The 24,891-nt window shown below is 43.6% G+C and overlaps 1 protein-coding gene across 1 annotated transcript in view; it reads right to left on the bottom strand.

Annotated features, from left to right (window-relative positions):
• The window catches only part of LOC110498762 (histone acetyltransferase p300), a 51,645-nt gene that overhangs the window by 24,224 nt on the left and 2,530 nt on the right, over positions 1–24,891 (bottom strand). The window contains exons 2-11 of the mRNA XM_036955543.1: positions 23,972–24,561; positions 22,237–22,416; positions 21,764–22,064; positions 21,481–21,594; positions 20,009–20,248; positions 19,305–19,410; positions 19,002–19,136; positions 7,756–7,873; positions 7,469–7,556; positions 7,014–7,091 (exon numbers count right to left, since the gene is read on the bottom strand). Of these exons, the coding sequence (XP_036811438.1) occupies positions 7,014–7,091; positions 7,469–7,556; positions 7,756–7,873; positions 19,002–19,136; positions 19,305–19,410; positions 20,009–20,248; positions 21,481–21,594; positions 21,764–22,064; positions 22,237–22,416; positions 23,972–24,561 (1,950 nt within the window). The remainder of the gene's footprint in view (positions 1–7,013; positions 7,092–7,468; positions 7,557–7,755; positions 7,874–19,001; positions 19,137–19,304; positions 19,411–20,008; positions 20,249–21,480; positions 21,595–21,763; positions 22,065–22,236; positions 22,417–23,971; positions 24,562–24,891) is intronic.

Here is a 24,891-nt window from a genome sequence, read left to right on the forward strand (position 1 = left end):
CTGTAATGGTTGATAAATTAGGCATTGTTACACAGTTGCCATAAAGAAATGCAGTTTTTACCCAGTGCCGCCTTTGGTCAAATGCCCATCCCGTGTCAGAAATTTGCTGTCAAATACTTGCTTCCTATGTCCTTGGGATTGCATTTCTTTGATTGAAAATAAGAATTTGTTCTTAACTGACTTACCTAGATAAATAAAAGATAAAATACAATGTTGCATCCTCGTCTCCTTCTCAAAACCCATTGCATGAGAAGGTCAGAGGTCCCCCCCCCCCCCCTTTTAATTGAGGCGGCGAGAGGACATGAGAAATGAAGGAAACGCAATAGAGATTCTCCTCGTTTTATCCATTCCTCACCTCCCGCTCAAAGCATATTGGGCTCCAACGCACTTTAAAGGAGAAGCAAGGAGCAGAGGAAACAATAAATGTGATGTCTAGTTCACACACACACACACACACACAAAGCTTGTACTGATGAATGATTTCATTATTGTTCATGTTTTGACGGAACCCAATGTATTATATTATTGTAAGAAATTATTTTATGAACTATTAAAAAAAAGCTGCTGATGATCTTTTTCATTCTTCTGGAAGGTTTAGCATGGCTATAAATTATAGAGAAGTTGACTAAAGCAAACAGACCCAACTACTAGGCATAACAAAAAAAATTACACGTATATGTTTTGTTGTTGCTAGGCGTTATGGTCTCATTGTGCCCATCTAAACTCTTATTCCTGTAACTATACATGTGAAACTGCAAGAAAATCACATTTAAACGTACAGCGCCAGTAAAAGGTTGACGCCTACTCATTCAAGGGTTTTTATTTATATTTACTATTTTTGACATTGTGGAATAATAGTGAAGACATAAAAACTATGAAACATAGAATCATGTAGTAACCAAAAAAAGTTAACATTCAAATAGATTTTATATTTGAGATTCTTCAAAGTAGCCACCCTTTGACTTGATGACAGCTTTGCACACTCTTGGCATTCTCTCAACCAGCTTCACCTGGAATGATTTTCCAACAGTCTTGAAGGAGTTACCACATATGCTACGCACTTGTTGGCTGCTTTTCCTTCACTCTGCGGTCCAACTCATCCCAAACCATCTCAATTGGGTTGAGGTCAGGTGATTGTGGAGGCCAGGTCATCTGATGCAGCATTCCATCACTCTCCTTCTTGGTCAAATAGCCCTTCACACCCTGGAGGTATGTTGGGTTATTGTCCTGTTGAAAAACAAAATTATAGTCCCACTAAGCGCAAACCAGATGGGATGGCGTATCACTGCAGAATGCTGTGGTAGCCATGCTGGTTAAGTGTGCATTGAATTCTAAATAAATCACAGACAGTGTCTCCAGCAAAGCACCCCCACACCATCAAACCACCTCCTCCATGCTTCACGGTGGGAACCACACATGCAGAGATCTGTTCACCTACTCTGCGTATCAGACACGCAGGTTAGAACCAAAAATCTCTCATTTGGACTCATCTGACCAAAGGACAGATTTCCACCAGTTTCCACCATGTACATTGCTCATGTTTCTTGGCCCAAGCAAGTCTCTTCTTCTTATTGGTGTCCTTTAACTTCTTTGGGGTAGGATTTTCACATTCAGATGAAAAGCGTGCCCAGAGTAAACTTCCTGCTACTCAGGCCCAGAAGCTAATATATGCATATTATTAGTAGTATTGGATAGAAAACACACTGAAGTTTCTAAAAATGTTTGAATGAGGTCTGAGTAAAACAGAACTCATATGGCAGGTGAAAACCTGAGAAAAAAAATCCAACCAGGAAGTGGGAAATCTGAGGTTTGTAGGTTTGAGTCTTAGCCTATCCAATTTATAGTGTCTGTGGGGTCATATTGCACTTCCTAAGGCTTCCACTAGATGTCAACAGTCTTTAGAACCTTGTTTCAGGCTTCTACTGTTAAGTGGGGGAGAATGAGAGCTGATTGAGTCATGGGTCTGCCAGAAGGCCATGTGCTCAGTCCGTTAGCGTTAGCTCTGTTCCTAAAGACAAAGGAATTCTCCTGTTGAAACATTATTGAAGATTTATGATAAAAACATTCTGAAGATTGATTATGTACATCGTTTGACATGTTTCTACAAACTGAAATATAACTTTTTTGACTTTGTCTGGACCTAGTGCCTGCGCATTTGGACTACTGTACTAAATGCGAACAAAAAGGAGATATTTGGACATAAATTTAGGAATTTAATCGAACAAAACTATCATTTATTGTGGAATTGGGATTCCTGGGAGTGCATTCTGATGAAGATCAAAGGTAAGTGAATATTTATAATGATATTTCTGACTTTTGTTGACTCCATAACATGGCGGGTATCTGTATTGCTTGTTTTGGTCTCTGAGCACTGTACTCAGATTATTCCATGGTGTGCTTTTTCTGTAAAGATTTTTTTGAAATCTGACACAGCGGTTGCATTACGGAGAAGTATATCTTTAATTCCATGCATAACAGTTGTATTTTCATCAACATTTATGGTGAGTATTTCTGTAAATTGAAGTGGCTCTCTGCACTTTCACCGGATGTTTTGGAGGCAAAACATAACACGCCAAAGTAAACAGATGTTTGGATATAAATATTCACTTTATCGAACAAACAATGATGTATTGTGTAACATGAAGTCCTATGAGTGCCATCTGATGAAGATCAAAGGTTAGTGATTCATTTTCTCTCCATTTCTGGTTTTTGTGACTCCTCTCTTTGGCTGGAAAAATGGCTGTGTTTTTTTGTGACTATGTACTGACCTAACATAATCGCATGGTATGCTTTTGTCGTAAAGCCTTTTTGAAAATCGGACAATGTGGTGGGATTAACAAGTTTCTTTAAAATGGTGTATAATACATGCATGTTTGAGGAATTTTAATTATGAAATTTGTTTGAATTTGGCGCCCTGCACTTTCACTGGATGTTGGTCAGGTGGGACGTTACAGGTGGGACGTTAGCGGTATCTTTGCAGCAATTCGACCATGAAGGCCTGATTCACGCAGTCTCTCTGAACAGTTGATATTGAGATGTGTCTGTTACTTGAACTCTGAAGCATTTATTTTGGGCTGCATTTTCTAATGCTGGTAACTAATGACTCTGCAACAGAACTTTTTTACTTAAACCTTTAACTAAGCAAGTCAGTTAAAAACAAATTCTTATTGACAATGACGGCCTACCCCAGACGACGCAGGGACAATTGTGCGCCACCCTATGGAACTGCCAATCACGGCCGGAAGGGATACAGCCTGGATTCTGAACAGGGACTGTAGTGACACATCTTGCACTGAGATGCAGTGCCTTAGACCACTGCGCCACTCGGGAGCCCTGGGTCATCTTTTCTGTGGCGGTCCTCATGAGAGCAAGTGTCATCATAGCGCTTGATGGTTTTTGCCACTGCACTTATACTTTTTCAAAGTTCTTGAAATGTCTCATGTCCTAAAGTAATGGACTGTCGTTTCTCTTTGCTTATTTGAGCTGTTCTTGCCATAATATGGACTTGGTCTTTTACCAAACAGGGCGATCTTCTGTATACCACCCCTACCTTGTCACTACACATCCGATTGGCTCAAATGCATTAACCTGTTAAGGTATAGGGGGCAGCATTTTCACTTTTGGATAAATAGCGTGCCCAATTTCCATTTCCTGCTACTCATGCCAGGAATATAAGATATGCATATTATTCATAGATTTGGATAGAAAACACTCTGAAGTTTCTAAAACTGTTTGAATCATGTCTGTGAGTAACAGAACTTATGTAGCAGGCAAAACCCAGAGGACTACCTGTTCAGAATGTTTTTATTTTTTTTGCCTCCTTCTGTTCCCTGAGTTGTCATTGCCATGGGATATTTCTTAGAAACCTGTTTTCAGTTCCTACCGCTTCCATTTGATGTCACCAGTCTTTGGAATTTGGTTGAGGTTATTCATTTGTGCAATGAAGAAGCACATCCACGAACAACGTTACACTATTGAGAGTTGCGCAAGACGTAAAAAGGAGCATGGTTTGTTTACTTCCTGTATTGAAAACAGATTGCGCCATCTACAATTTGATCGATTATTAACGTTTAAAAATACCTAAAGTTGTATTACAAAAGTAGCTTGAAATATTTTGGCGAAGTTTATAGGCAACTTTTGAAATATTTTGTAGAGACGTTGCGTTTTTTGGAAGCTGTTTTTTTCTGGATCAAACGTGTCAAATAAATGGACATTTGGATATATATGGACGGAATTAATCGAACAAAAGGACCAATTGTGATGTTGATGCGACATATTGGAGTGCCAACAAAAGAAGCCTGTCAAAGGTAATACATGTTGTTATATTTTATTTCAGTGTTTTGTGTAGCGCCTGCAGGGTTGAAATATGCTACTCTTTGTTGACATTGTGCTGTCATCAGATAATAGCTTCTTATGCTTTCGCCGAAAAGCCTTTTTAAAATCTGACATGTTGGCTGGATTCACAACGAGTGTAGCTTTAATTGAGTATCTTACATGTGTGATTTAATGAAAGTTTAGATTTTTATATAATTTTGGGAATTTGCCACGCTGCATTTTCCCTGTTTTTTTCCCAGGTGGGACGCAACCGTCCCCTATACCATAAGAAGTTGAGGAAAGAAATTCCACAAATTAACTTTTAATCTGTTTGGAATAGGGGGCAGCATTTTCACATTCGGATGAAAAGCGTGCCCAGAGTAAACTTCCTGCAACTCAGGCCCAGAAGCTAATATATGCATATTATTAGTAGTATTGGATAGAAAAAAACTGTTTGAATGATGTCTGAGTATAACAGAACTCGTATGGCAAGTGAAAACCTGAGAAAAAAATCCAACCAGGAAGTGGGAAATCTGAGGTTTGTAGGTTTTAACTCATTGCCTATCGAATATACAGTGTCTATGGGGTCATATTGCACTTCCTAAGGCTTCCACTAGATGTCAACAGTCTTTAGAACATTGTTTGAGGCTTCTACAGTGAAGTGGGGGCGAATGAGAGCTGATTCAACCAGAGGTCTGCCAGAGTGGCATGAGCTGATCACGCGCGTACCCGTGAGAGCGACCTCCGTTCCATTGCAATTCTAAAGACAAAGGAATTCTCCGGTTGGAACATTGAAGATTTATGATAAAATTACCCTAAAGATTGATTCTATACATCTTTTGACATGTTTCTATGAACTGTAATATAACTTTTGAACTTTTCATCTGAACTTTCGCCTGGACTTGACCGCGCCTCGTGAGTTTGGATATGTTTACTAAACGCGCTAACAAAAGGAGGTATTTGGACATAAATGATGGACTTTATCGAACAAAACAAACATTTATTGTGGAACTGGGATTCCTGGGAGTGCATTCCGATGAAGATCAAAGGTTTATATTATATTTATAACGCTATTTCTGACTTTTGTTGACTCCACAACATGGCTTGTTTTTGTGTCTGAGCGCCGAACTCAGATTATTGCATGGTTTCCGTTTTCTTTCGTTCTTTTTTAAAAATCTGACACAGCGGTTGCATTGAGAAGTATATCTATAATTATGTGCATATTACTTGTATCTTTTAGCAATGTTTGCCATTTCCGTAAATTCATGTAGCTATGAAAATTTGCCAGATGTTTTCGAGGCACAACATTACTGACCATAAAGCACCAATATAAACAGATTTTTGGATATAAATATGAACTTTATCGAACAAAACAAACATGTATTGGTTAACATGAAGTCCTATGAGTGCCATCTGATGATAATCAAAGGTTAGTGATTCATTCTCTCTATTTCTGCTTTTTGTGACCCCTCTCTTTGGCTGGATGTGTTTGTGACTAGGCTCTGACCTAACATAATCATATGGTGTGCTTTAGCTGTAAAGCCTTTTTTGAAATCGGTTATGATGGGTAGATTAACAAGAAGTAAAGCTTTAATTTGGTGTATTGCACTTGTGAATGTATGGAAGTTACATTTGTAAAAAATATTTTTGAATTTCACGCTCTGACTTTTCAGTGGAATGTTGTCACGGAAAACAGAAACCCTAGCCGTAAGAAGTTAAGGCACACCTGTTAATTGAAATGCATTCCAGGTGACTACTTCATGAAGCCAGTTGAGAGAACACCAAGAGTGTGCAAAGCTGTCAAGGCAAAGGGTGGCTACTTTGAAGAATCTCAAATATATTTTTGTCTAACACATTTTTGGTTACATGATTGTGTTATTTCATAGTTTTGATGTCTTCACTATTATTCTACAATGTAGTAAATAGTAAAAATAAAAACTCCTGAATGAGTAGGTGGCCAAACTTGACTGGTACTGTATATCAAACCATTTTGAAATTTAGATACCGATGTCACACATTGGCCCCTTTTATTTATAGAAATACCCATATACAGCAGTCACGATAACAGATGAAAACTCTCGGATGGTAGACGGGTCAACATTTGACCATGAGGTATTCCAAGACGGGTGAACAATAGGTTGAGACTTGCACTGCGCTAGATTCTGCACACCATTTGTTGTTGATGAAGAGACATACCCCTCCTCTGGATTTCCTTTAATCCAATGTCCTGTTCACTCGGGGAATGGATAATCCATCAAGTTGGAAAGCCACGGGGGAATCTTGTCTGAAACCCATGTTTCAGAAAACAGACTTCAACAGAATGGAGGGAAGTGGTGGCTGGTTTTCCCTTAGCATTAGTCTCACCAGGACACTGCTCTCCTGCCTCTTTTTAACCCACATTTCCTCTTGGGTAGCCTGAAGACTGGGTTGGAGGTACACAAAGAACCCAAAGCAGAGGAGTCGATGTCAGAATTGAAGTTAGAAACTGACGATCTGATGTCCAAAAGTTCTTGTCGATCATAAGAACTGATAGCGGATACATTCCGTAAAGAAGATAAACACCAAAAGGAATCACAAAATAGCAGTTGTTTCGGAGCTCGCAAGACAGCAACCATACAGTGCCAGCTTAAAACACAAACCAGCCCAGTAATGTTGTGTCTCTGTGTGGCAACCACCCTCTCCTGGCCCCATGGACTCACCTGCCGGATTCTGCATCCTAGTCACCATCTGGTTGGGTCCACCGGGCCGCACCAGAGAGGGGTCAGGGAGGGGACCATCTGTAGGAGTGCAGAGGTGAGAATATGGAGATAAGGAAGAGAGGATGTCTTGCTGTTATCGCACTATAAAGCAGGGGTAGGCAACTAGACTCAGCAATGGGACGAGTTTTGTCCGAGCAGATGGTCAGGTGGCCAGAACATAATTATACAAATTTGTACCCAGCAAAATGACCACAAGTCCAAAACTAAAACGTATTTGAAAATAACATCATACCTTGATTACATTGAGACACAATCACCTCTTTATTTGTAGAAATACTTCAAACAGATTTCCTGAATTAATCTAATTTTGCTGAATTCTTGGCGATTTAGTATTTTTATGTCCCAAAACTGTTCTGTAAAATTACATGTGTGCCCTGATGTAGACATCAACATACCCTGCTTTTGGAGCCGCGTTCGCCTCTTCTCCTCCAATTCCTTTTGGATCTTATAGATCTTCTCAGCCAACAGGTGGTAGTACTCCGCCTGGGAAGAGGAATCAGAAATTAAGAAAGCGTGAAGGAGACAGTGAGGTAATTGTGTAAAGGAGAGGGGGAAAATTAGAACATAGGAATAGACAAAACAATACAGTAGTTTATTTTTTATTCCAGGCAGTAAGGTCTGAAGTTGGTCCCACACTCAGAAATTCAGTAAAAGAGCATCTTTACTCAGTGTAGCAGCTTACCCTGCTGTTGGCTGACTCATACATGTCCCCCTCCACCTTCCTAGCGTACGCCACCAGGTTCTCCATCCGCCGGTCTTTCAGAGCAGCGGGGTCCGGGGTCGGGAAGATGGCTTGCACCCTACACAGAGAAACAGACATTATGGAAACTGGGGGTGGATATATGAACGAGAGTACAATGTAAAGCAAATTTCAGTTAAAACAAACCCGTTTTAACTTTTATTTTGTTCCACTGAGATAATCCTTTTAGAGGAATGTTAGGGGAGATAGAGCAGTGAAGTGTGTTGTAAGTGGACTGAATCACAGCTTGCTGTGTCTGAGCTGGTTGACAGTGGTGAACGTGATGAGTGTTTGTCAGTCTGTTTTCTATAGTTGTACGCTGCATGGATCAGAGGATGTGAGTTTACTGTGAAACTTGTGGCCTGTTCATGCCAATTGCCACACTCCCTCAAAACTTGAGACATCTGTGGAATTGTGTTGTGACAAAACGGTACATTTTATAGTGGCCTTTGGTCCCCAGCACTAGGTGCACCTGTGTAATGATTGTGCTGTTTAAATCAGCTTCTTGATATGCCACACCTGTCAAGTGGCTAGATAATTTTAGCACAAAATAATATGCTTTGTGAGTGTGGGATCTTCAATTTCAGCTCATGAAACAAATACAATTTTATTGGTCACATTCAGATGATTAGCAGATGTTATTGCGGGTGTACTGAAATTCCTGTGCTTCTAGCTTCGACGGTGCAGTAATATCTAACAAAATACACAACATATACCTAAAAACACACATCTAAGATGGAATGAATTAAGACTATATACACACATGGACGAGCGATGTCAGAGTGGAACACACTATGATACAGTAGAATAGTATAGAAAAACAGTACGAGATTAATAATGTTTACATATCTGGCATTACTCAAAAGACTAATGTTCCATTCCTTAAAATGGCCAGTGATTTCTAGTCTATGCCAATAGGCAGCAGCCTCTAATGTGCTAGTGATGCCTGTTTAACAGTCTGGTGGCCTTGAGATAGAGGTCTCTCTGTACCAGCTTTGATGCACCTGTACTGACCTCGCCTTCTGGATGATAGCAGGGTGAACATGTAGTGGCCCGGGTGGTAGTTGTCCTTAATTCTCTTTTTGGCCTTCCTGTGACATCGGGTGCTGTAGGTGTCCTGGAGGGTAGGTAGTTTGCCTCTGTTGATGAGTTGGGCAGACCGCACCACCCTCTGGAGAGCCCTGAGGTTGAGGGCGGTGCAGTTGCCATACCAGGCAGTGATATAGCCAGACGGGATGCTTTCAATTGTGCATCTGTAAAAGTTTGAGGGTTTAAGGTGACAAGCCAAATTCCTTTAGCCTCCTGAGGTTGAAGAGGCTCCGTTGCACCTTCTTCACCACACTGTCTGTGTGGGTGGACCATTTCAGTTTGTCAAATGTGTACGCCTAGGAACTTAAAGCCTTCCTCCTTCTCCACTGCTGTCCCTTCGACGTGGACGGGGGGACGGGGGGGGGTGTGTTCCCTCAGCTGTTTCCTGAAGTCCATGATCATCTCCCTTGTTTTGTTGAAGTTGAGTGAGAGGTCATTTTCCCGGCACCACACTCCCAGAGCCGTCACCCACTCTCTGTAGGCGGTCTCGTCATCGATGGTAATCAAGCCTACTACTGTTGAGTCGTCTGCAAACTTGATGATTGAGTTGGAGGCGTACATGGCCACGCAGTCATGGGTGAACAGGGAGTACAGGAGGGGGCTGAGCCACGCACCCTTGTGGGGCCCCAGTGTTGAGGATCAGAGGAGGGGGGGGGGGGGGGGGGTCAGGAAGTCCAGGACCCAATTGCACAGGGCCGGGTTCAGATCCAGGGCCTCGAGCTTAATGATGAGCTTGGAGAGTACTATGGTGTTGAATGTTGAGCTATAGTCAATAAACATAATTCTTACATAGGTATTCCGCTTGTCCAGATGGAACCAAGGCATAACATGTAGCGTTTACATTTTTGTTCAGTGTATTGACTATTTGTCTAGCAACTACATTTTCCAATGTTCTTACAGTGGTGGCAAAGCATTGGGCATGGCCAATGGCACGAACGTCTGACCCCAAAAAATATAGGCCCTCTTGGCCGCAGAGACAATGTTGTAGTTTTTAAAGCTTTTTTCCCTGCAATTCTTCACATTTTGCCATGTCCTTCTACATGGCATCAGCCACCTGAGTGACTCAAATATTATACAAATCAATGGGGTCCCCATGCCATTCATTTTTTTTTTAGGTTCTCCCCGAGTCTAGTTTTTATTTAGGTGATTGTTAGTTCTAAGATAACAAATAGCTCCTTTATCTTTTCTACATACTTTATCGTCTCAAGGAGACAGAGCGCGCCTCCTTCCTGAGCGGTATGACGGCTGAGTGGTCCCATGGTGTTAATACTTGCGTACTATTGTTTGTACAGATGAACATGGTACCGTCCGGCGTTTGGAAATTGCTTCCAAGGATGAACCAGACTTGTGACGGTCTGCAATTTTTTTCTGAGGTCTTGGCTGATTTGATTTTCCCATGATGTCAAGCCAAAGAGGCATCAAGTTAAGGTAGGCCTTGAAATATATCCACACCTCCAATTATGTCAATTAGCTTATCAAAAGCTTCTAAAGCCATGACATGATTTTCTGGAATTTTCCAAGCTGTTTAAAGGCAGTCATCTTAGTGTATGTAAACGTCTGACCCACTGGAATTGTGACATGGTGAATTATAAGTGAAATAATCTGTCTGTAAACAATTGTTGGAAAAATTACTTGTGTCATGCGCAAAGTAGATGTCCTAACCGACTTGCCAAAACTATAGTTCGTTCACAAGAAGTTTGTGGAGTGGTTGAAAAACAAGTTAAATGACTCCCAGTATGTAAACTTCCAACTTCAACTGTATATAATATATTTAGCTACCATTTATAAACCTTGTAAAGAAAATACAAATCAAATAGCCTATCAATTAGGAAAAAAGTAGTCTGCTTGAGGATAAATTCAGGCACAATCTACATTGAACTCAGCAGGTTGCCTGGCTAATAGCCCACACAAAAGGGCTGCAATATTTAAAGTAAATTAAATTCAACTTGAGACTACCATGATCTCATGAAGTCCTTTTTGAACTGTTTTCACCACAGCCTGTAGGTCCAGGTCCACTGCCAAACTGTTTTATATACTGCTTATTGGCAACCCAGACAGTCTTTCCTGAGATTGTGTGTAGCGCAATTGACACAACGCACACTCTGTCTTGAATGATGCATGCCAAGATAGTGAATTCGGAAACTATGACCCCTTGACTTTTTCCACATCGTTTCGTTACAGCCTTATCCTAAAATGGATTTTTTTAAAAAATATCCTTAATTAATCTACAACCCAATAGCCCATAATGACAAAGCAACACAGGGTTTTAGAAATGTTTGCAAATTTATATAAAAATAAAAAAATCTAATCACATTTACATAAGTATTCAAATTTCACTCACTACTTGGTTGAAGCACTTTATACAGCATTTACAGACTCTGGTATTATCTCCACAAATACATTATTTTCTGCAGATCCTCTCAAGCTCTGTCAGGTTGAATGCAGCACAGCTATTTTAAGGTCTCTCCAAAGATGTCCGATGGGGTTCAAGTCCGGGCTTTGGCTGGACCCCTCAAGGACATTCAGAGACTTGTCCCGAAGACACTCCTGCGTTGTCTTGGATTTCGTTGTCCTGCTGGAAGGTGAACCGTCGCCCCAGTCTGAGGTCCTGAGTGCTCCGCAGCAGGTTTTCATCAAGGATCTCTGTACTTTGCGCCGTTAATCTTTCCCTGAATCCTGACTAGTCTCCCAGTCCCTGCTGCTGAAAAACATTCCCACAGCATGATGCTACCACCACCATTCTTCACTGTAGGGATGGTGCCAGGTTTCCTCCAGACGTGGCACTTGGCATTCAGCCTAAAGAGTTCAATCTTGGTTTCATCAGACCAAAGAATCTTGTTTCTCATGGTCAGAGTTCTTTGGGCAAACTCCAAGCGGTCTGTCATGTGCCTTTTACTTAGGAGTGGCTTCGTCTGGCCACTCTACCATAAAGGCCTGATTGGTGCAGAGATGGTTGTCCTTCTGGAAGGTTCTCCCATCTCTGAGGAACTCTGGAGCTCTGTCAGAGTTATCGTCGGGTTCTTGGTCACCTCCCTAGCCAAGGCCCTTCTCCCCCGATTGCACCGGAGCTCAATTTCGAGTCTCATCACTTCGGGTCTTAATAAAAAAGTCATTTTAGGTATAAATTTGCATACAATTCTAAAAAACTGGGATTGTGTGTAGATTGATGAGGAACATTTTTATTTAATCAATTTGAGTAAGGCTGTAACGTAACAAAATATGTAAAGAGTCTAGGGGACTTAATACTTTCTGAATGCACTGTATACCAGAGATAAGGGACTGTTGATATTGCAACCACAACTCAAATGCAGATTCACCAGTATGAACAAAATCGCAAACTGCTTGTTTTGTTCAACCCCTCAAGAGCAGTTGCCAGCTAAATATGATATCTGCATGCATCCAGACAACATGTCCCCAGAGTTTCCTATACAGTTCATCTATCTGTAACATGTTGAGGCTGGCAATTAAGGCGAATGAGAGGCTCAATTAAAGATGTTGCAGAACTGCTGTATTTGAAGCACCAAACCCTTCAGCCCAGTTCCCCTGATGTTGCTACGGCGGTGAAGCCGTTTTACCATCCTGGTAACGGACACGTCGGTGTATAGATCATTTGTAAATTAAAACTCAAAGAACGTGTCATGGCAGCTCTGCTTCTAAACAACTGCAGTATTCTTTTTGGGGGTTTGGCTATTTCTTACATTATTAGCACAGAACGTTTTTGGGGTTAATACATACAGCCGGAAATAACTTCTGGATATCAGAGCGGCGGTACCTCACCAGCATTACGACTTTCCCAAGTTGGAGCCTATGTTCATACCCCCGCCCAATTGAAGTTATTCCCGAGGCTGCTCCAAGATGCTTCTGGCGGAGAAGAGGTTTACACCATCCACCACTTCCGAGTATATTACTTGCTAATGTTCAGACTCTGGATAATAAAGTAGACAAGCTCATGGCGAGGACCTCTTCCAAAGAGACATTAGGAAATGTAACATACTCGGTTTAACTGAATCATGGCTCTCTCTGGGATATACTGTCCACTTCCAAACAGCTAGCTGGGTTCTCAGTACATTGCGCAGACAGGAATATTGTTATATTGTTGTAGCTGGAAAAGGCTACCAAAACAACACATTGCCTGTAGTACTCGTGCTGCAAAAATGCTTGACCACTGTTACTCCCACTTCTGGAATGGCTATAAGGCCATCCCTGTCCTCCGTTCGGCAAATCAGATCGCAACTCCATTTTGCTCCTCCCTTCCTATAGGGAGAAACTCAAACAGGAAGTCTATTCAACACTGGTCTGACCAATCAGTTGCCCAAACTAAATGGCCTGCTCTTCAGTCTCAGTTGCTAATATATGCATATTATTATTAGTATTGGATAGAAAACTCTAAAGTTTCCAAAACTGTCAAAATATTGTCTGTGAGTAGAACAGAACTGATATTGTAGGCAAAACCCTGAGGAAAATCAAACCAGGAAGTGGCTTCTATTTTGAAAACTCCATGTTCCATAATGTTTTGTCGAGCGATCGATAAACTTAAAACGCTTGGATTGCTTTCACTGTAAGGCATATTTTCAAAATCTGACACGACAGGTGGATTAACAAAAGTCTACGCTGTGTTTCGCTATATTGCACTTGTGATTTCATGAATATAAATATTTTTGGTAATATTATGCAATATTATGCAATTCAGCGGTTGTTGATGACAATGATCTTTTCACGGGATGGCAGCCATAAGAAGTTAAAGATCCTTTTGATTACACGGACTGGGATATGTTCCGGGATGCCTCAGAATAACATTGACGTATACACGGACAGTGACTCAGTTCATCAGGAAGTGAATAGGCGATGTTGCTCCCACTGACTATTAAAACCTACTCAAAACAAAAAACCTGGATTGACAGCAAACAGGCAAAATGTCAATACAGAGTCAGTGGAGTCGCAATTCAACAGCTCAGACAAAGGGATGCAATGGTAAAGTGGACATACGCTATGTATCAGTTTGTGGGCCACGGTAATGGTACATTTCGGTATCTTTATAATAAACTCAGACAAAAAAAAACTACTTTCCATTCTGAAAAATGGCAGCATGACTGACTAGGCCTGGTTTCTGTCTCTACTGTATGAAATCAAGCATAGAAAAACGAACAACTATTCTAAGCATTGACAACCTGTAGCTCGTCATCTCCCAATCCAGAACATAGTGATCCGTCACAGCGAAGTAGCTTTGAGTTGCTCTGGAGGTCCAACTATCAGTGGAGAGAGCTAGATTGAATTGACAGACATCCTTTTTCAATTTCTCTGATGTTTCAGAGTTTGGGAATTACTATGCTGCTGAAATGTGTGCGGGAGGGGACATCGTAACGCGGTTACATTTTTACAAATCAGGTGACGAAATCCCAAGTCAGTAACCACCGACTGGGACTGCAAGTCTTTGGCTACGAATACCCCCACTGCTTTCATAATTTCTTTGTTTTTCTGAATTTGTCACCAATTGTTGATGGAATACATTGTTGTGTTGCGACATTGTGTTTTCGCTAACGAGTGGACTCTGCTTGCTCCAGCTCCACCTGCAAGGGATACGGCCAGGTGATGACGGCGACAAGTTAGAAGTGTTTACACTTGAGTAGCCAACAGTGGCAAAGCAATGCTTGCAGACTGTACTTTGTTAAAAGTCTTCTTATCCTCTTCATCGTATTGAACGCTGAATCTAAAATGTTCCAACACAGAGGATTTAAAAGATGTCGGTGCCTCTTCAAATTGGCTTCCCTCTCTCGCTAGCCATTGTCATGGAGCTGAGAGAGTATTTGTTTTTCGTTTCCCCATTCTACATGGGGCCCCTTCAGGGATGTTTCCTACTGAAATGTCATTGCAAATCATCCATTAGTTGTTTAAGGGGGGGGGTTTGCGGTCACTAAATTGAGACGTCGCTGTGGAGTAAAGTTGGTCAGCCCTCAGGAGCCCCCTAACATCCACAAGCCGCAGTTCATGTGTGTGTATTGAACCTTAGGAGGTGTACCGAACAGTTCGATAACATACGGTGCACTGTTGCATCCCTAGAGATGTATGTGGCAGGGTCTACAAACAATCAATGATTAGAAAAAGGGAAAACCAGCATCGTCGGACACCGACATCTTGCTCCCGGACAAGCTAAACACCTTCGTCCGCTTTGAGGATAACAGAGTCACCGACGCGGCACGCTCCCAAGGACTGTAGGCTCTCGTTCTCCGTGGCCGACATGAGTAAGACATTTAAGCATGTTAAACCTTGCAAGGCTGCATCCCTATCCCAGTCTGCTGTCCTCATTTGCTTCAAGATGTCCTCTACCAAAGAAAGCAAAAAGGTAACTGAACTAAATGACTATCGCCCTGTAGCACTCACTTCTGTCATCATGAAGTGCTTTGAGAGGCTAGTTAAGGATTATATCACCTTCACCCTAGACCAACTACAATTTGCATACCGCCCCAATAGATCCAGACGATGCAATCGCCATCGCACCGCCCTATCCCATCTGGACAAGAGGAATACCTATGTAAGAAAGCTGTTCATTGACTATAGCTCATCATTAAGCTTGGGCCTTGGGTTTGAACCCCGCCCTGTGCAACTGCGTCCTGGACTTCCTGATGGGTCACCCCCAGCTGGTGAAGGTATGAAACACCACTTTGCTGATCCTCAACACTGGGGCCCCACAAGGATGCGTGCTCAGCCCCCTCCTGTACTCCCTGTTCACCCAAGACCATGCACACCACCTCAATCATCAACTTTGCAGACACAACAGTAGTAGGCCTGACTACCAACAATGACGAGGAAAATAACCCCTCACTCAACGTCAACAAAAGGAGCAGATGGTGGACTTCAGGAAACAGAGGGAGCACGCCACTATCCACAGGACCGCGGTGGAGAAGTTGAAAAGCTTCAAGTTCCTCGGATAACATGTCACTGACAATCTGAAATTTCTGAAACAGCCCCTCTGCAACCCCAAGAGGCTGAAGAAATTTGGCTTGGCCCCAAAGACCCTCAGAAACTTTCAGATGCACAATAGAGCGCATCCTGTATCACCGCCTGGTACGGCAACTGCACTGCCCGTAACCGCAAGGCTCTCCAGTGCGTGGTACAGTCTGCCCAACGTATCACCGGGGGCAAACTACCTGCCCTCCAGGACATCTACAGCACCTGATGCCACAGGAAGGCCAAAAAGTACATTAACCACCCGAGCCACGGCCTGTTCGATATGTCATCATTCAGAAGGCGAGATCAGAACAGGTGCATCAAATCTTGGACCGAGAGACTGAAAAACAGCTTCTCTCTCTCTCTCAACTGGCCATCAGACTGTTAATTAGCCATCCCTAGCTGGCTACCAACATGTTACTCAACTCTGCACATTAGAGGCTGCTGCCCTACGTACATAGAATCATCCTTTAATAATGTTAACATAACCACTGCGCCACCCGGGAGGCTAAGGGCGCTGTACTGCAGCGCCAGCTGTGCCATCAGAGTCCCCGGGTTCGCGCCCAGGCTCTGTCGTAACCGGGAGGTCCGTGGGGCGACGCACAATTGGCCTAGCGTCGTCCGGGTTAGGGAGGGCTTGGTCGGTAGGGGTGTCCTTGTCTCATCGCGCACCAGCGACTCCTGTGGCGGGCCGGGCGCAGTGCGCGCTAACCAAGGTTGCCAGGTGCACGGTGTAGCCTCCGACACATTGGTGCGGCTGGCTTCCGGGTTGGATGCGTGCTGTGTTAAGAAGCAGTGCGGCTGGTTGGGTTGTGTATCGGAGGACGCATGACATTCAACCTTCGTCTCTCCCGAGCCCGTACGGGAGTTGTAGCGATGAGACAAGATAGTAGCTACCACAACAATTGGATACCACGAAATTGGGGAGAAAAAGGGGTAAAAATTTAAATAAATAAATAATGTTTACATAAAGCTTTACGCATTTCATATGTACAGTTGAAGTCGGAAGTTTAAATAGGTTGGAGTCATTAAAAAACTCATTTTTCAACCATTACACAAATTTCTTGTTAACAAATTATAGTTTTGGCAAGTCGGTTAGGACATCTACTTTGTGCATGACAAGTCATTTCTCCAACAATTGTTTACAGACAGATTATTTCACTTATAATTCACGGTATCACCATTCCAGTGGGTCAGAAGTTTACATGCACTAAGTTGACTGTGCCTTTAAACAGCTTGGAAAATTCCAGAAAATGATGTCATGGCTTTAGAAGCTTCTGATAAATGATGTCAGTTAGCCTGAGTCAATTGGAGGTGCAACTGTGGATGTATTTCAAGGCCTACCTTTCAAAAGCAGTGGCTCTTTGCTTGACATCATGGGAAAATCAGAAGAAATCAGCCAAGACCCCAGGAAAACAATTTTTTGTAGACCTCCACAAGTCTGGTTCATCCTTGGGAGCAATTACCAAATGCCTGAAAAGGTACCATGTTCATCTGTACAAACAATAGTACGCAAGTATTAACACCATGGGACCACGCAGCCGTCATACCGCTCAGGAAGGAGTCGCATTCTGTCTCCTAGAGATGAACGTACTTTGGTGCGAAAAGTGCAAATCAATCCCAGAACAACAGCAAAGGACCTTTTGAAGCTGCTGGAGGAAACAGGTACAAAAGTATCTATATCCACAGTAAAACAAGTCCTATATCGACAACCTGAAAGGCCGTTCAGCAAGGAAGAAGCCATTGCTCCAAAACCGCCATAAAGCCAGACTACGGTTTGCAACTACACATGGGGGAAAAATATTGTACTTTTTGGAGAAATGTCCTCTGGTCTGATGAAACAAAAATAGAACCGTTTGGCCATGATGACCGTCGTTATGTTTGGAGGAAAAAGGGTGTTATGCTTGCAAGCTGAAGAACACCATCCCAAACATGAATCACGGGGGAAGCAGCATCATGTTGTGGGGGTGCTTTGTTGTAGGAGGGACTGGTGCACTTCACAAAATAGATGGCATCACGAGGGAGAAAAATTGTGGATATATTGAAGCAACATCAAGACATCAGTCAGGAAGTTAAAGCTTGGTCGCAAATGGGTCTTTCAAATGGACAATGACCCAAGCATACTTCCAAAGTTGTGGCCAAATGGCTTAAGGACAATGAGTCAAGGTATTGGAGTGGCCATCACAAAGCCCTGACCTCAATCTTATAGAAAATGTGTGGGTAGAACTGAAAAAGCGTGTGCGAGCAAGGAGGCCTACAAACCTGACTCAGTTACACCAGCTGTCAGGAGGAATGGACCAGAATTCACCCAACTTATTGTGGGAAGCTTGTAGAAGGCTACCCAAAACATTTGACCCTAGTAAAACAATTTAAAGGCAATGCTACCAAATACTAATTGAGTATGTAAACTTCTGACCCACTGGGAATGTGATGAAAGAAATAAAGCTGAAATAAATAATTCTCTACTATTTTTCTAACATTTCACATTCTTAAAATGAAGTGGTGATCCTAACTGACCTAAGACAAGGCATTTTTTACTAGGATTAAATGTCAGGAATTATGAAAAACTGAGTTTAAATGTATTTGGCTAAGGTGTATGTAAACTTCAGATTTCAACTGTATATACACTGTATTCTTTTCTACTGTATTTTAGTCAATGCCACTCCGACATTGCTCGTTATAGTATAGCTCTTAATTCCATTCTTTTAGATTTGTGTGCATTGTGAATGGTTGGATACTACTGCACTGTTGGAGCGAGGAACACAAGCATTTCGCAACACCCGCAACATCTGCTAAATATATGTGTGTGACCTATAACATTTGATTTACCTAAGAAGCATTAGGCTCTCGGTCTGCTATGCGCTTTTGAAAACCCGGGTAAGCTCCACTAGTAGCCTTGACCACGGCATTTGTTCACTGATATGCCTTATACTTTCAAATCAGTCACATTCCTGAAGCCCAAGAAACAAACACTTAGCTTCCTAGCACATATGGAAATTAAAAAGGTTTATGAAATACTTTATGGAGGGTTGTTGTCAAAATTTATTAAATGCAGAACAATTTTTTCCCCCATCGATGACAGGCGCATGGGTCCCCAGAGACAAGGTGTTTTTAGGTCCCATCCAGAGGCTGTATTGTCCCTCCCGGCCACTTACAGTTTGTGCACCAGGTGGTTCCTCAGGTCCTGGGTGATGTCCTCATGCCAACTCTTCCTCATACCTGCTGCAGAGGGTGGGGTCGCCATGGGCATGGAGCCCATGTTACCCGTCCCACCCGCATCATTCATCAGACTAGAACATACAGAGAGAACAAAGTTTGCGCCTGGCTGAAGTGTCAGATGGGTGGATGAGATTTGCAGTTCTGGGACAATTCTATTGCACCAGGCATGCTCAATCAAGTGCAGGTAGAAGTATTTAAGAGAGCAAATAATTATATTTTAAGGCAGGTCTGCTACTCACCCCTGGGAGTTCATGTTGAGGTGGAGCATGGTATCCTGCAGCAGGCTGGCCTGCTGGTTCTGGGGTGAAACACCCATTCCTCCATTCACCCCCATTGGGTTACCACCTAACATGGTGAAATAAACATTCACACACACAGGTTTTCCACAAATAATATTCAACATGGCCTTTTGTTTGTGGTTATGAGAATAAAGTTGTTAAAACATTACTTAGAAGTCAATGATGGAAATTACTCCCACCACACGTTATATTTTCAAGTGACTCGAAAAAAAGTCGACTACACCAAAATGCAGACAAATAAAACGTGTGTGCGTAATTCCCATTAAAGTGGACAAAAGGGGGCGGTTTCAGTTAGGCAAAGCAACAGTGTAACCTTACTATTATGGGCAGACTGGTTACGGCTTCAAAACCCAAGAGGACCATGCACACTCCTGTTGTAGTACATTATTTAAACCAATAATAACACAATTCTCAAAACTGGACTATTTTCTCTGTATTTTCGAAGGTAAAACACTGGCATTCTCTTTTTAAAGGGGACAGGACACCTGAATATTGAAACATGTAGAACCCGGCCACTTGCTAACCTATGGCATGGAGTCAGAAAAAAGAAAGAAAAAAAAGCCAGATGTTTAAAGGCACGGACTTTGAAATGGGGGTAAAAAACACAGTAGACCTTATTATCTTTCAGACAACTAACAGCTTACCCATAGGGTTGAGCGGCCTCATGCCCGGCTGGCCCTGCAGACCCTGTGATGGCAGAGAAGCCTGGTTGGGCTGGCTCTGGATCTGGGTGCCCTGGTAAGTGAGGCCCAGGGCGGCGTAGGCCCTTTCAATTGAGCTGGGGTCGATCTGGCTGGGGGGGTTGAGATTGGCGGAGCTGGGCTGGCCTCCGGGCACCGAGCCCAGGGAACTACCCAGACCTACACCAGCACCTCCTAGCAGAGCTGTAGAGACAGGATTATTAATAATAAGTGTTCAGACCCTTTATTAGTACTTTGTTGAAGCACCTATGACAGCAATTACAGCCTTGAGTCGTCTTCGGTATGACGCTACAGGCTTGGCACACCTGTATTTGGAGAGTTTCTCCCATTCTTCTCTGCAGATCCTCACAAGCTCAGTCAAGATGGATGGGGATCGTTGCTGCACAGCTATTTTCAGGTCTCTCCAGAGATGTTCGATCGGGTGCAAGTCCGGGCTCTGGCTGGGCCTCTCAAGGACATTCAGAGACTTGTCCCGATGCCACTCCTGCGTTGTCTTGGCTGTGTGCTTAGGGTTGTTGTCCTGTTGGAAGGTGAACATTCGCCCCCATCAGAGGTCTTGAGCACTCCTAAGATTTTCATCAAGGATCTCTGTACTTTGCTCCATTCATCTTTCCCTCGATCCTGACTAGTCTCCCAGTCCCTGCCGCTGAGAAGTGTCTTCCGTTTGGCCACTCTACAATAAAGGCCTGATTGGTGGAGTGCTGCAGAGATGTTTGTCCTTCAGGAAGGTTCTCCCATCTCCACAGAGGAACTCTGGAGCTGTCAGAGACCATCGGGATGTTGGTCACCTCCCTGACCAAGGCCCTTCTCCCCCGATTGCTCAGTTCGGCCATGCAGCCATTTCTAAGAAAAGTCTTGGTGGTTACAAACTTCTTCTGGTACCCTTTCCCAGATAGGATTGTGTCGGCACCAGTCTCGGAGCTCTACGGACAATTCCTTCGACCTCATGGCTTGGTTTTTGCTCTAACATGCACTGTAAACTGTGCAAACTTATATAGACAGGTATGTGCCTTTGCAAATCATGTCCAATCAATGGAATTTACCACAGGTGGACAATTTCAAGTCTCATAGCAAAGGGTCTGAATACTTATGTAAATATTGTATCGGTTTGTTTATTTTTTCATACATTTGCAAAAACATTTTGCTTTGTCATTATGGGGTATTGTGTGTAGATTAAAGAGGAACATGTTTTATTTCATCCATTTTAGAATAAGGTGGTAACATAACAATATGTGGAAATAGTCAAGGGGTCTGAACACACTGTACATCCATAGACATTACTTGAATGAGTTGAGACTTGACGGCTCTCTAAACCTAAGACTAAACGTGTACTACTATTACACGGGCCAGCTAACAGACTGAGGGAGAGCGGGGTAGTGAAAAAAGTATTGCTTGATAGGCAGATAGACACTCACACTGCTGGTTCCTCTTGTCCCCGGCATTCTTGAGCGGCAGGCAGACAGGACAGTCGTGCCGCGTACAGTTCTTCCAGTGAGAGATGATCTGTCTGGATGACGCACAGTGAGCCACTAAGGAAGGAGAGAACAAAGGGGCAGAGACAAGCAAAAGAAAAAGGGTGAGAAAAAGATAGTGGTGATTACTTCAGAGAGCTCTTGATGAATATCATACACATCTTAGGTAAAGGTGTGACAGGGAACCATCTTGCAGGTCTATCTATTCTGGGTCTTATCAGCTCACCCTGGCAGGACTTGCCGGCCTGGCAGTGGGTCATGTGGTTGAGGACGTTCTTCATGGTGCGGCAGTGTGGCAAGTTGCACTGGCGCACCTCCCCGTTGGCTTGCTCCCGCCGCTGGCACTTGTGTGCATGGAGCAGGAGTACCAGCTGCTGCTGGATCAGCTTGCGCTTCTCGGGGTCGGCCGTAGGGGGCGCCCCAGCTGCTGCAGACACGGCGGGCCCCAGGCCTCCCTGGGCGTTGGGGACCAACCCTGCAGTGCCTCCGGCTCCACCGCCCACACCTGTGGCAGACTGCTGTGTGGCCTGAGGATAGAGGGCAGGAAGAGGAAATCAAATAATTGAAAACATACAAGTTACTGCAACTGTGATAGTTTGTTCAGGGCTGGTCAGTGTGGTTGACTGGTACACAAAAAAGCAGCATCCATGACAGAAGTTTGAAATGATAGGTAGGAGACTAGCTAGCTAACTTCCTTACCATGGCAGCCATGCCCTGCATGGGCTGGCTCTTCTTGTCCATGCTGAACTGGGCCAGGCTGTTGGGCATGGAGCCTTTGTTCTGGAGCGGAGGGCCCAGCCCTGCTCCCCCCAGGCCCTGGCCTGCCTGCTGCTCACCGTAGGGGACTCCATAGGGGCCTGGGTTACCCGTCATACCCATCTGAGAAGAGGATGGGCAGGGAAATGTATAGAAGATAAGGAGAGACAGAAATGGAAGACCGGAGGGAGGGTTAGAGATGGCATGGTTTAAATCAGGGGTGTCAAAATCATCCCATGGAGGGCCGAGTGTCCACAGGTTTTAGTTTTTTATGCCCTAGAAAACCAGGTGTGGATAGTTCCTTACTAATTAATTATCTTAATCAAGTACAATGGAGGATCGAAAACACGCAGACACTTGGCCCTCTGTGGAATGAGTATGACACTTGTGGTTTAAACAAAGCATACTGGATTGAGAAAAATAGTGAAATAAATTGACATACATTTTTAGTTTTTATTTGCAATGTGTTAGAAAATGTAAGTGTTCAAATCACTTGAATTGTATTTCTTCAGACCGAGACTAGTCCTGTTAAATGAGCACAACCCCGGGGATATTAATCACTAACAGTGTGAAAAATAGTAATGGGAGAAAAACGGAAATCTAGAGTTACATATGGAGATATTATTTTATGGAATATCGTATTGTTCTGACAACGCAATATTATTTTTGTGCCAGTTTGCTATACCTGCACCAAAAAGCCAGTATTTTTCCTTCATTGTTTGTTCTCCATCTTTTAAATAGGGAGCCAATTTGTTTTTGGGCACTTATTTCCATGACTGATCAAAACTTGTTTTCATGACTCACGCTTGACACTCTGCAGCAGTGGTTGGAACATTGAATCGCAATACATATAGAATCGTGAGATTCAAAAGACATATCGGCACCATAGTATCATGATATCGTATCGCCAAGTCTCTGGAAATTCGCAGCCCCAGTGAAGACCATTAAAGCTAAAAGAACAACCATCTCCCTTGCACCACAAATCAACTTCTCTGCCACGCCGTTTGCACACCAATTAAAATCAACTACTTCTAAAGAGTGACAACGTACTTATTTTCTAATCAATTAGCAGCAGGTAACGTTGGTGGGTTCAATTAAATCATTAATGATGGCTCAGAACAGGCAGACCAATTATCAATCCGCCATGCCACGGTTGCCCCACATTTCATGTTGACATGTTGGAATAAGACGACCACTGATGTGCTTAATTAACCAAGGGCTTCCACGTGGCTCCCAATTTGCAGTAATGTCTGGTTGCTCGCTAGGGGTTAATCGAATGCTTTCATCATTTTGCATACATTCTCCCTCCCCACCTTCCTCCCTCCACATGCCAGCCATGCCCTCTACTAGTCTTCCTCCTCCCTGACTTTAACTTTGCCTTCCCTGACTTTAACTTTGCCTTTAACTACACAGCTTTAGATCTCTAAAACTCCAATCATTTGAATTGTACACTTTTAAACCTGGATTAAAACATCCTTCATATTTGAATAATGACAACTGCTCTTTTAACCTGTTTTTGTGAATCAACTGCTGAATTTTAACATTGTGTGGGCAAAAATACCCACATGCAGCTTTCTTGGTCAGGGTGGCTTAAAGATGCCCATCTCAATGTCCTTAAACTAAAGAATATGTAAATTAAAAACATCTCTGCTCTCTTGTCTGAAGGGTTCATACAAACCTTATTCAGTGCTCCAGGTTGCTGTACTCTGAGTCCAGCCTGTCCCCCGGCGCCCTGCTGCTGCAGAGTCTCAGCCAGCATGTTACTGTTCCCCACCATCCCCTGGTTCGAGAAGCTCATCCTGGGGGATCCGTTCATCACCGGCCCCCCCATCATGGCTTGCTGCTGCTGTCCGTTGCCCTTCTGGGCCCCAATCATGCCCCTGTTCATGGCACCCACCATCCCCACCTGCTGCTGCATCATGCTGGCCTGCTGCTGTGGTGAGAGGTGTTGCTGCTGGCCCATGCCCTGGGGCCCAGGGGATACCTTCATGTTCCCCAGGTGGCCCATGCTGGCCCCGCCTGGGCTGCCCACCACACCCTGGCCCTGCTGTGTGGAGGCATGTGGAGCGCCTGATCGAAGGAGCTCTGAGAGCTGCTTGTGCTTGGCCACTGCGTCCTGGCCACCCCCCCCTCCCAGGCCCATTCCACCTCCTCCCCCCAGACTGGTGTGCAGCTGGCTGAGGTCCCCTCCGTTGACCAGGCCCAACTCCGAGGAATTGATGAGCTCGTCAGGGAGGTCGTGCTCCAGGTCGAACAATGAGCCGAAATCTGTGCAGGGAGGGAGAAAACATGAGTACGTAGAAAGAGAGCAAGAGGGGGATTGTGAACAAGAGAAAAGAGAAAGAAGTGAAAGGGAGAGAAATAGAGGTGTGCCAGGGTACATTTCTGGCATAACAATACCAATTCCAGTGCACTGTATTCAAACAGTTATACATGGTTGCATCAAATGTGGTGGCCAATTGGCATAGCCTGAGAACTACATTTGTATGAGGAGAACCAATGCTTTGAAATTAAGGTGGCCGTTCAAACAGACGCTCTCCCACACACACAGTGGCTGGCCTCGGACGATCTGTGCCGGACCGCGAGTGTGATTTAGCA

This window comes from Oncorhynchus mykiss, chromosome 20, assembly GCF_013265735.2.
Source record: "Oncorhynchus mykiss isolate Arlee chromosome 20, USDA_OmykA_1.1, whole genome shotgun sequence".
NCBI lineage: Eukaryota > Metazoa > Chordata > Actinopteri > Salmoniformes > Salmonidae > Oncorhynchus > Oncorhynchus mykiss.